The 12,825-nt window shown below is 39.2% G+C and overlaps 1 protein-coding gene across 14 annotated transcripts in view; it reads left to right on the forward strand.

The window, feature by feature from the left end:
* The window catches only part of ATP2B2 (ATPase plasma membrane Ca2+ transporting 2), a 377,677-nt gene that overhangs the window by 344,356 nt on the left and 20,496 nt on the right, over positions 1–12,825 (forward strand). For all 14 annotated transcript variants that reach the window (XM_060271474.2, XM_088663219.1, XM_060271476.2 and 11 more), the window contains 3 exons: positions 3,206–3,419; positions 6,875–7,086; positions 10,611–10,718. In XM_060271474.2, the coding sequence (XP_060127457.1) occupies positions 3,206–3,419; positions 6,875–7,086; positions 10,611–10,718 (534 nt within the window). The remainder of the gene's footprint in view (positions 1–3,205; positions 3,420–6,874; positions 7,087–10,610; positions 10,719–12,825) is intronic.

The raw sequence follows: 12,825 nt of genomic DNA on the forward strand, positions 1-12,825 counted from the left end.
ATATATACTCCTATGTGGCTATGTGTACACATACTACTACTGCAATTATATTTTCAGCTAAGTGTGCATAACCCCTACTGTTATGTGTTTTAATTTGCAATTTCATAACTTTGTTGTTATGGTCCTTGGAAGTTTAATATAGAATATATATGCTGGGTTAAATAAATAAGTAAATAAATGTATGTTTAAAAATAACAATAATGTTCCTGATATGTCATATTGTAATTTTCACCTGAGTAACAGTATAATGTTAACATGAAATATGTAGGGGTGATATTTCATGATGAATTGTGATGTACAGATTTGTGTTTCATGTAAAATATCTGGGATCTTTTTACAAAAAGTTACCCTTTTTTATTTAGATCCTTGCTAATACCTTCCAAGGTTACAAAGAAAAGAACCAGTGAAATAAATGTTTTAGGTGGATCACTTCTTAAACACATTTCTACATAAATTCAAAGTCCACATAATTGTTTTAATTTCCATTTGCTTCTGCCTTTGAAATGCATAAAATCATATTTTTTAAAGAAAATATTCTGCAATGTAGCTGAATGACTCATCTTTAAAATTATTCTAAACCTGAGCTCAGATGCACATTTTCCTTAGCTTGCAAAGAATTAATCAGAAATAAGAAAGAGCTGCAGTGGAAATTTCATTCCACCAAGTGCCAAAATTAATGTGTGTTTAATGCTTAGGCTGGGGTTTAGAATAAGCTTTTACACTTGACTGAACTGTGCAGCGCAGTAGATGATAGATAATTATTGGAGGCACCTTAGCAACATGGAATGATTGGCACTGTGAAATGGTGAGAATGAGCTGCTGCCAAAAGTGATGGCTGCCAATTGCACATGTGTAATTTAGAGGATGGATCAAAGTGAGAAATTTGCTTTTCATTATACACTGGAGTTCCCTTGGGTTTCTGCTGCCACTTTCACAACAGAGACCTTTTTATAGCAACAAATATAGCTTCAGATGATAGGAGAGCAGGATGGAGGGACAGGCACTTTAATTTCACACCATTTGTAAAAAGAAGATTTTTCTCCCCTTGGTGCACATATGATCCCTTTGAAAGATTGTATGCATGTCAAGTTGCTCACCGAAGGAGTAAATGAGTTTGGCCTTTTGCCAATCAGGGGAGGGGCAAATGGTTCACCAGGGCATAAATAGAGACCTCCAAGCTTATTTATGCAATTGATAATCTCTTCAGATATCTCAGCTTTCATTTTTCAAGTATTTATCCACGGTACAGAAAACTTTTGAAATTATAACCATTATACCACAAAAAATGCTTCTGTATTACTGCTACAAGCATATGTTCTGAGTTTTTTAGTTAGCATAATGAATTTATTGCTTCTGGTGACCAGAGCAAGCTATCACAAGGATGCTCAGCTCGTACACATCAGTGTGGAAGAACAATGGCATAGTTTGCCCTAGTGCAGTTACAGAAACATTTTGTTCTGGCAAGTAGGGCAAAACTAGGCAGCAGAAAATACATTGTAGTGGGACGAGCTCAGAACTGGACCTGTTGCCTAGTATCAATACAGTGGTATCTCAGGTTACAAACACTTCAGGTTACAAACACTTCAGGTTACAAACTCCGCTAACCCAGAAATAGTACCTCAGGTTAAGAACTTTGCTTCAGGATGAGAACAGAAATCGTGCTCCGGTGGTGTGGCGGCAGCAGGAGGCCCCATTAGCTAAAGTGATACCTCAGGTTAAGAACAGTTTCAGGTTAAGAACGGACCTCCGGAACGAATTAAGTTCTTAACTAGAGGTACCACTGTACAACAAGCTGTGAATTGCTTTAAGATAGTTCTATCCTAGGCACTCTAAAAGTGACAGATATTGTTACAGTTGAACTCTACAGCTGCAATTCTATAAATACTTGGCAGTCAGTGCCGTATGATCACATTTGAATAGTCATGCATAGGATTGTGCTGTACGGCACTTTATCTCAAGCAGCAGCACAAGTCTGATTATATTGAATATTGTGATTGATTTTAATGTATTTTTCACAAACCAAATTAATTTTCACTTTTTTAAAATTTAAAAAACATATGATAGAATAGTTTGTTTTAAGTTTCATAGAAACATGAATTAACCATTCCAATTAATATAAAAAAATAAAAGCCCATGTTCTTCCTCACTAGAGTTTATAATACCACTTTACCCATAGTTCTCTAGTGAGGAAAGATGTTGAGAAGGAACCATTATCCAAAAGAAAGCCTATTTAATAATAATTTATTTTGGTTTTGGGATCTGAATTTGTTTGTTTTTAACGGGCAATTTCGAAGCATGATTTGACTCCAAGCATATCCCTACTGGATTCAGTGAGCAGATAGCTCCTTCTAGTGGTTGTTTATGTAGTCTTCGGAACAAATACCTAACAAACCATATAATCCTTGACCAGACTGATGTGACATCTTGATTTACCATTAATTTGTAAAATTAACATAACTCAAATGGTGCTTCCTGAAAGGTTACTGGCTCTATTACTCCACTATTGTTTAAGGATTTCCAATCTTCACTCGCTGAAATGTTTGCTTGTGGTGTGTATTGTATTCATATCTATTTTAAGGGTTTAGCATTTAAATTACCGTATTTTCTGGCATATAAAATGACTTTTTAATCCAGGAAAATTTTCTCAAAAGTCGGGGATCGTCTTATACGCTGGGTTGTCTTATATGCAGCCGCAGAAGTGATTTCTGGCGCTGCGGACATTTTGGAAATGGGCAGCACGGCACTGGAAATCGCTTCTGCGTATGTCCAGATGTGATTTTGGGCTTCCTGACATGCACAGAAGCGATTTCTGGCACTGCGGACATTTTGGAAATGGGCAGCGCAGGCATGTCCGGCCCATGAACGATAGTAGGAAGAGGGGTAGTCTTATACAGCGAATATATCCCAAACTCTATATTTTAACTGGAAAAGTTGGGGGTCGTCTTATAGGTTTATGTCTGTACAGAACATTTGGAAAATGGGCTTTGCATGCTGGAGGCCAGGATTCAAACACCTGCTCACTGCTGAAATTTGACTTTCTCAGCCAAATCCATCTCACAGAGTTGTTGGGAGAATACAAAAATGAAATTAGAATAGTTTTGACCTTCTTGCAAGGGAAGGTTTTGCAGAAACATTTAAGACCAACAAGTACATATACTGATATGGCAAAGATACTGACAGTTCCTTCTATAATTTCTCTCTTAAGGACTCTCCTTTAAAAGCTGTACAGATGCTATGGGTCAATCTGATTATGGACACCTTTGCCTCTCTTGCTTTGGCTACGGAACCTCCTACAGAGTCGTTGCTGCTAAGGAAACCATATGGCCGAAACAAGCCTCTTATCTCCCGTACTATGATGAAGAACATTTTGGGCCATGCTGTGTACCAGCTCACTCTCATTTTTACCCTCCTTTTTGTTGGTAAGATTATCTAGTCTTTTTATTGCTAACTTTAACAAACTGTGGTAGAACTACAAAATTGTATTGCTTTGGGTTTCAAACATGCTTTCCATGCCTTTTTTGATCTGTAGATGTGACACAACATGTTTCCAAGAACACAGACTAGCTCAGTGATCCAATCTACAGAGCTACTCTAGTGGCTTGTATACATGGAAGACAATATTTTGGGATCAAATTGGCTGCAACTTTATTAACTATAGATGTCAGAATGTTCTGGTATAGGCGTTGGGTGTGTAGCCTGAATCAACCAACCTATTTGCTGGAAGATTATTCCATCAGGTTTAGGATTATTCCTGGGTTTAGGATCACCCTATGACATGCATCAGTTCTGGGCAATCCACCCAGAATGCCTTTTGGTGTTTTTTTTTAATGGCAGCCCCTGTCTGGGCATTCAGACAGAAGCCTTCACCCCAGACACTTTTAATGGGGTACCCTGATACTTCAACTGAGGAGATGGAGGTGTGTTCTGATTCACCTCCTCTGCCACACTGACCCAACCTTTTTTAAAATTTATTTTGCCAACAAGCTCTGTCTATTGCTATGAGGTAGGCAAGATCTCCCGACAGGCCCAATTTTCTGCAGGGAAATTCCTCCCTGGCCCTGAATATGGCAACCATATAATTCCGTAGCAAGGTCTTGTGCTCATGCTGATTGTGTTCTGCAGGAATTGCCAAACATTAGGGTGGGTGGGAGGGGCGTCTGTTGCCGACAGTGCTTAAGAATACTCCCCAAGTAACACTATAGGAATGACCATCCAAGTAGGACCTGAGCCACCACAAATATTATTGTGCATTATGTCCTCTACTGGAAATATAAAATGTGGTATGAACAAATCTGTGGTTGCCATGGACGTATGGCAGCCCTAGCAAATCTACACTCTCAGTGTGTTGGGGTTTTTTCTGGAGTTGTAGCAGTAAATTCTATAAATTATGGATTGTATTCAAGTAACTTGGATCCAATTAACTCAGTTTGAAATTAACTGAAATGAGCTTAACTTAGGAATGTTAACTTTAATGGGTCTACTCTGAGTAGGACTAGCATTGGATACAATACTTCCCACTGCATTTCTTAAACTTTCTGTCTGTTAATTTCATTCTCTCAGGTTTTAGGGTCAAACTACATGTGTCACTAAATAGTTAATTGAAGCCCATGATTCGGTTTCTGTGTCTTTTTTAAACTAATAGCAAATAGGAAACGGGTGCCCTAGATCAGAACCATGGTGCAGAGGGAAATAATTAATCCTTTTCCCCATACTTTTTTTTTGCTGAAAATTCATTCCCAACAAGCCCTCTCTTTACCCACTAAAAGCAGCAAATAGCAGCTTAGGGAGCAAATAAGAATGTGAGGAAAGAGAGGAAATATTCAAGGTGAAAGGGTTAATCCTCTCCAGGTTGTGGTGCTGATTCATATAATTTCACTGTGGCTGCTGATCATAAATAAATACCATAAATAAAAATTGAAGAAGGGGATCCCAATACCATGATTCAAATACATGTTTAGTGTACCCTGCAGTTTGCCTTTTAGTATTATCTGCACACCATGCATAATTTTATGAACTGTTATCAAGTTCTTCCCTTGTGTTACTTTTTGAGCTAAAATTAACAAATGCTTTTGTTTTGCTACAATTCATTAATTATAATAAATAACATTTCATCTAGTTAATAGTCAGATGCTACCCCAAAAAATAGTGATCCGGATGTGGACCTCAGTGTAATACTTTTGTCAGAGTTTGTGCTTCTTGTTCTCTTCATTTGGGCAACACTTCTACCTGCTATTCTTGCCTTATATAGCTCTTTTGCTTCTGCTCATAAACTACATTGACATCTTCTTGGATTTGTTGGTACTTTCCTGAACTATCTTGGACTGTGGTATAAATTCCAGCTGAGATTCTATTATTGTAATTTTAAATCACCTCTGAACATCCTGGAAGGAATTGACCCTTTTGGTTCTCCCTTTTAACTTCCTTTTAATGAATTACTTCATTTTGAAAAGTTTCCTCTTTTAAAGCACCCCTGTTGCATAGTCTAGGTAACTATCCCCTTCAGTGTATGTTAAATTTTGTAGCACAAAAGTAACTGTTCCAAATTACTTCATCAACAGTCACATCAGGTTCTGAACACCACTCAGTATTGCTTCCCTTCCAAATGGTTTTATTGCTGATTTTTTTCAAGACATATTCACTTCATAGCTGCCAAGTTTTCCCTTTTCTCGCGAGGAAGCCTATTCAGCATAAGGGAAAATCCCTTAAAATAAGGGATAACTTGGCATGATTCACTTATTGCATCAATGATTCACTTATTGCATCAAGAAGTTTTGCCTTGTCAGGTCTTGAATATTCATTTATCCAGTCAATGTGAGAGTAGCTGAAGTCACATGTTATTACAAGACTGTCTCCCTGATTTATTTTTCCATCTCAACATCATTCTCGGTGTTTTGGTTTGAATGGATGATAAATATGACTATGTCTTGAATACCAGGACTTTTGGTCCTAGTATTTTCATTTCTGTGAGTTCCATGGAGGAGTTTATTACAATCATTTTATCTCACTTGCAACACCATACATAATATTCCTTTGCTTGTTTTTTCTATGGAGTTTGTATACAGAAATTTACTTTATCGTACTGCTTTGCTTCATGCTACCAGGATTCAAACATGGCTATTATATTTATTATCTTATTAGCACTCTAGCTCCCCAATTCTGGCTTGAAGGCTTCTAGTATTAGCATATAAATACCTATGCATTTATTCCTTTCCAGGTGACCTTTCTGTGCACATTTCCCCCTGTGAACCTTCAGCATCTTTAAACAGATGTCATGGTCTTCTGTATTCTATTGCCAAGTTCTATTCTATTCCCATTTAGATTATCTGGAACATTTACAACTTAATTCCTGAGCAATGAATCATCTTGAACTGGATGCTCCCCAATTCCTTTCAGCTTTCCTCCAGAATTGAGTTTAAAATCTGTTTTGCAAGCTTTTTGATATAAATCATTGGCAGTTTGGTTCCACTGCAGTTCAAGGAGAAGCCTGTCTCATTTGTACAGTATTGGCTCGCTCCATAATGTTCCCCAGTACCTAATAAATTTAAGTCCTTCTTTGAACACCAGCATTTCATTCATTCAACGAGACCCCTCAACTCTGAATGTCTAGCTGGCTCTCTGTGCAAAACAGATGGCATTTCTAAATATGCAGCCTTGGAGGTCTTGGACCTCAGCAGACTTCAGTAGCAAATAGAAATGTAAAGTTTCATGACAGGTTATTTACTGTTACTGTTGCTGTCATTGCTGCTATTATTGCTGCTATCTTGCTGACATGGTGATGTGATTGTTGTATGGTACACTGAACTGAAACCTAATTTGCCCGCAATGTTTTTTTTAGATTTTGTTCATTTATTTTTTGTTTCCTCCTTATAATCAGGTGAAAAAATGTTCGAGATTGACAGTGGCAGGAATGCACCACTCCACTCTCCGCCTTCTGAGCACTACACCATCATCTTCAATACCTTTGTTATGATGCAGCTATTCAATGAAATCAACGCACGCAAAATCCATGGTGAAAGGAATGTTTTTGATGGCATCTTTAGAAACCCTATATTTTGCACTATTGTACTGGGCACATTTGTTGTGCAGGTAATCATTATACAGTGTTAACGCAGCAAAATATTGTTTGCACGTTCCACTGTAAACTCTTCACCCTCTTCTCACGAGATTCTTTGAAAATCCAAAGGCATGTTAGGTACAAATAAACTGCTGATTTATCCACCATTAAGATAGATGTTATGATTTTTCTCCTGTTGTTTGTTTCCTGATTGTCTCAGTTCAATCCTCCCTTATTTTTATCCTGCAATCTATTTATTGCTTTCTGTCAAGGCTTCATCTGTTATGTCTTTTCCTTTCATGTGTTTCTATTATGGAGATATATTCATTTTGCTCTTCTTCCCCTTCTAAAATCCAAGAGCCATATTATGTGAAGGAAGATAAGAAGAAGCAAAGGAGCTGGAATATATTCCTTTTGAAATTCTTGTCATTGGCCTAGCAGTACTAAAATGTGTCTGGTTATTTTTGAGAGAGCACAATACAAAGTATATTAATAAGTAATCTTGAAATATAATAAATCTCACGATGACAGACTTCATTCGGTAGAGAAAAAGCTTCTTCACAATCTTTTTCAAATATCTTACACTTTAAATTTAACAGCCAGTCTTGGCTACTCTGCTGCCTTGTGATAGCAAAAGCAGTATTTCTGAAATAGTCTGCCTTGGATTAAATGCGAGCGTAGGTCAGTGGAGTGATTCTACCTGCCACAGGAGTAAGGAGGATTGGAAGCTGAACTGTTTTGATAGGCTATGACTGGGGTGGCGGGGATGACCCTGGAGATGAACTCAATTGAAACTTAGCATGTACCTAAATGAAATGTAACAAGTAATTAATAACATTTGAGAGAATATTGAATAAATCTACTTAACATGTCACAACTACTTTAGGTAGGTAAATATGAACAGAAGTTAGAACACTGGTGAAGCAGTGCTGCTGTTACAACTATCATAGAACATACATGAGATTCCTTTTTTCCCCTTGGGGAGCTTCAAGCTCAGTGTTATATTTTGTATGGTAGCACTGGGGCTGGCTCAGCCATTAGGCAAACTGGAGCAGCAGCCCTATGAGCACCCCACTGGTGGTCCACAAGGGGTGCCAATATCTGCTGAAATCACACAGAATCTCGCAAACACACAATAGCTCATGCAATTTAGGCATGTTAGGTGTAAATTGAGTGAGATCTCGCCTGGAATTGGTTCCAATGTGGGCACTACTTCTCCGCCTGGAGCAGAGGGGGCAGGGCAGGCTGACAGCAACAGATATAAGATAAGATATAAGATATCTTTATTTACAGGCATGGAACTTTCCGTTTCGATCTCCCTAGGCAGCTGAGTGGTGGGAATATTCAAGCTATGTTGGTTCTTCCAACATGAATGTTTTTGAAATTCAATTGAGGAATTCAGTTTTCCCAGTTCCCTCCTACTTGCAATAAAAATAAATAAAAACTCTGTATAATGTCGGGCTGACAAACAAGCTGCATTGCTTTCCCCTGATGTTTAGTTTTCTGTGTGCAGGGACCAAGCTACACCTGTAACCTGACCTTGCAATCCCACAAAGAAGTTTGCATATTAGGACAATAAGGAATGGTTCACAAGTCTCTGAAGTTGACCAGCAGCTGAGGTGGGAGCCAGGATAGGGTCCCCACAGAGCTGTCTATGGAGAGTGGAGTCAGTGTTACCAATGCAGAGCCATTTGCCCTTTCCCCAGGTGTCCGCTGGTCCATCTGTGATGTGAGGTCAGCTGTCCTTCCCAATTTTCTCTTAGGCTTTGAGAGCTTTGTCCCAGGTGCTGTTTCCACACCTTCATATGACAAACTGCTGCAAGTCTCCCTACTGACTGAAACTCCCCTTTACCTCACAGTTCATTGCTTCCTTGGGAGCATTTTACTTTTAAACCTGCATTCATTTATTTTGCTGCCACCTTCTTGACATTAGATTCCCTCTACTGGCAAAGTGAGTGATGCCGTGCTGGGAGTATACTCAGTGGTAAACCTGAGTTTGCTTCTGTTAAATGGCTCTATCCCTGCTGCAGTCTATCCTCTGCTCTTTCTTATCAACAAATCATTTGCTATTTTGTTCAAGAAGATCGACCAGTTCCACCTATCCTCTCATGCTCTCTCCTTTCCCTTGTAATAAGACTCTTAAGTTGCTTTCTTGGCTATTTATCCTGTTCTTCACCCCTTCCAGGCTAGATTTTGCTCTTTTCACTCCACTGAAGGTTATCAGGTTTTAAAATATTCTTCATACCATTGTGAGGCGTCTTCGTCAACGTGATCCTTCTTCACTTCTCTGCTGCTGTTGATCATACCATCTCCTTTACTTTCTTTCCTCTGGACTTCCCTCATATTTTTCTCTTCTTATTCCCATTCAATATTTCTAATTCATCCTTTGCTGTGTTATCATTCATCCTTTTCTACTCTGGTCACTGTTTGTTCTTTTGACTTTTTCTTCTAGCATTGCATTGAGTACTATCATCCATATTATTCTTCCTTGGTGTTATCTGTTCCTATAGTCTGTGTCTGCAGTAGTCAATCCAGAATCTCACCATAAAATGAATCAGCCTAATTGCTCTGAATATGCCACCATCTACCGAAGTCTATGTATTAGGACACTGTCACATTTGGTGAATATCAAAGTTTGGGCCTTCCATTTAAGGCTCTCTCCACCTTTCTACTCTTCCCTCCCAACTTTTTGTTTAACTGTTATCCGAACAGGATTAAGTGCTGATTTTCCTGTCCCTTCTTCTTTTTCACAGGCTGATCAACCACTTTTATGATTGTATCCCATTTCCCTTTTCCATGCTGCTCTCTATGTCAAGAACAACTTCCCCAAACTTCTTTATTCTGCAAAGAATTTGTTGAATCACTGTACATACTCACACAAATCTGCACCACCTTTCCTGTTCTCCTTCCCAAATCCTCACTTTACAACTTTATCAATCTCCATTATCTCCCGGTATCAATATTTTGCGCTTATAGCATGTGCTTTCAATTTTCGGAGCCATGTTTATTATTTGATTTGTGTGTTCAGCTCAGAATAGCAGTTCCTATGCTGTCTAAAGAAAAGAAATTATCGTAGTAGTTGGAGTATGTTCAAAAGCTATAATAGGTAAATATGGTTGGGCTTTATATAGCACTTATTCTGACAAGATCCCTCAGCAGTTATACACAAAATTGTACAGCATATATGAGAATGATGATAGGTACATTTCAGCCTCAATCCAGCAAAATTTAGTCATGACGAAGTCTCATCAGCATCGCTGGGGGTTTAAATTAGTTGTGACTAACTTGCACCGATGCTTTCAATGGCTCTTAGTCATGACTAACTTTACCTGAAGTGCAGGGCCCTCCTGTATATGTGGAGAGTTTCATTTAATCATGACTCATATTTTGTCTGTCACCCTCTTGCAAGAGGGTAAAATAATTAATGATAACATTCACACCTGGAAAGAAAGCTTGTAGAAAAGCATCAGAACAAAAAACTTCATCTCTCTGTCCTTCCCCCCTTCTTCGATTAGTAATTGCACCTTTTATTTTTCTTTCTGCTTTCCCCTTGCAGATAGTAATTGTACAGTTTGGTGGCAAACCTTTTAGCTGTTCCCCTTTGGAGCTTGACCAGTGGATGTGGTGTGTGTTTATTGGATTAGGTGAACTTGTATGGGGTCAGGTAAGGACTACTTATTTTATATAATTACAAAGAAAATCACACATTTTATAGTAAGGCTGCAATCCTATCTACACTTACCTGGGGAATCCCACTCAGGGCTGTCTTAAGCATATGCGGTGCCAGGGTGCAAAGATCCGCCCAGCGCCCCGTCCCCCAGGTTGACCAGTCCTAGGTGTGCAGGAGGGCGGAGCCGGCCAGCTGCCTCAGCTTATCACTGGCTCGGTCGCCCCCGAACTCGCGTCACAGAAGAGCCCGCTGCAGCGCTCCGACCAATGGACAAGCTCTTCCCCAGACTCAACTCTTGGGCCCCGGACTCTCGGCCTGGCACCCCTAGCGCCTATGGGTAAGACGGCCCTGATCCCACTTAAGACAGTGGTGCTTACTTCTGAAGACACATGTGGAAGGATTGTGGTGTAAACAATTTTATTCGTATATTGAAGGTGGGTGTTGCAAATGACTTGACTAGTATTATTATTATTATTTTAAATGCACTGACATTTTTCACTGACATTAAATGAAATTCAGTAAAGCATGTAAATGCTTCACATTCTTCTAGGGTTTGAAATATACAAGAAGGCCGCACTCTGAATCCCTTTGTGGTTGTGAGATTCACATTGCCGCCTATGGTTGATGGACTCTTATTTTATTTTATTATTTCATCCCACCCTTCCTCAAATATGCTTGGGCAGCATACACAGACTCCTCCCATTTTGTCCTCACAACAACCCTGTGAGGTAGGAGAGGTTGAGAGTGTGTGTCAGGCCCACAGTAAACTACATAATCAGGAAGTAAGTCTCCACAGTTTAAGCCTAATAGTCTAATAACCACAAAACCTTGGTTCTTGAATGGCACAGGACTCTTTCATCACCCACAGCAAACAGTAAGAAAACCCTGTTTTGGCAGAAATTCAAATTTTCTGAATTTCAACCAAGGTTAGTTGTTTCATTTATATTACTATTTCTGGTCAAATACTTTCAAATGATACATAGTTGTTTGGAGCAGCCGCTATCAGGTCCTGATAATTAACGTACTGATTGAAACTTGCAACTGTGCTGGAAAGCTAATATTTTCTAATATCTTTCATATATTATCCACTGCTAACTAATATATGCAAACTGTATCCTAAAATGCCCTCACCAGAAAAGGCTGACAGGGACATGAGTTCCAAGAAAGGCAGAGAAGTTCACCCTGTAATTAGAACATGTACAGTAAAGACAAAACACTTTAAAGCAAATGAGCCAGAATTCTAATGCAGAAGTCCATTATTTTAGGTACTTACACTTTCGAATTCCCCTCCCCCTTGAAATTATGGTTGCAGTTTTCCTCTTACTCTTTGAAACCAATGTTGAGAATCTCAGTCAAGCTGGAAAGTTTGAAAACATAGGAGCTTCTCTACACCAGCTTCCTCTTCCCCACACTGGTCAACCAGATCCCCGGGGGCAGGACATGGGGGCTTGGCCACACAGGGTGAAGGATGACATATTTTCCATGCCCCAAGGCCTTTTTTCAGATGTGCCCTTTGGGTCAGCACAGGGATTGCACAATTTCCTGGAGCCCTAAAATCAGTCTCTTGGAGTTCATGCCCAGTCTAATGTGTAATTTATTTTAAATGTGCCCACAAAACAGCCTGTTGAGGCTGAATGTTCACTGGCATGTTATACGTTACAACTCAGAGAACCACTTCTGTGGATAATATTATTTGATTTCTCCCTGTTCCAATATTTTACCATCCAAGAAAAAGTGATGACATAAGGATGTAATGCCAGCTACATCTTCATGGACAGATCATCTGTAAAAAGTTTCTCTTATCTACACACCCCTCCAGGTCTCTGCATGGAGATTTCTAGACTCTCCTGTGCCTAGCCAAAAAGCTGGCAGGAGGATAAGTGCCTAATGCCATGAGCAGATTCCATTGGCTCATATTAGTTGGGTTGGAATGAGGGTTCTATAGAACGGTTTCCAGTCTATGCCAGTTTTGCAAGTTTTCATTCAGGTTGGTTCCATCCTGTTTCCATATTAAACTGCAATTTTTGATTTAAAAAAAAAATCCAGACAAATTTCACACAAAATACCCATGTCATGTTTCCCTCTGAGCTCTTTGATTCAG

This window comes from Zootoca vivipara, chromosome 2 (genome assembly GCF_965207765.1).
Source record: "Zootoca vivipara chromosome 2, rZooViv2.hap1.1, whole genome shotgun sequence".
NCBI classification, from domain to species: Eukaryota; Metazoa; Chordata; class Lepidosauria; order Squamata; family Lacertidae; genus Zootoca; species Zootoca vivipara.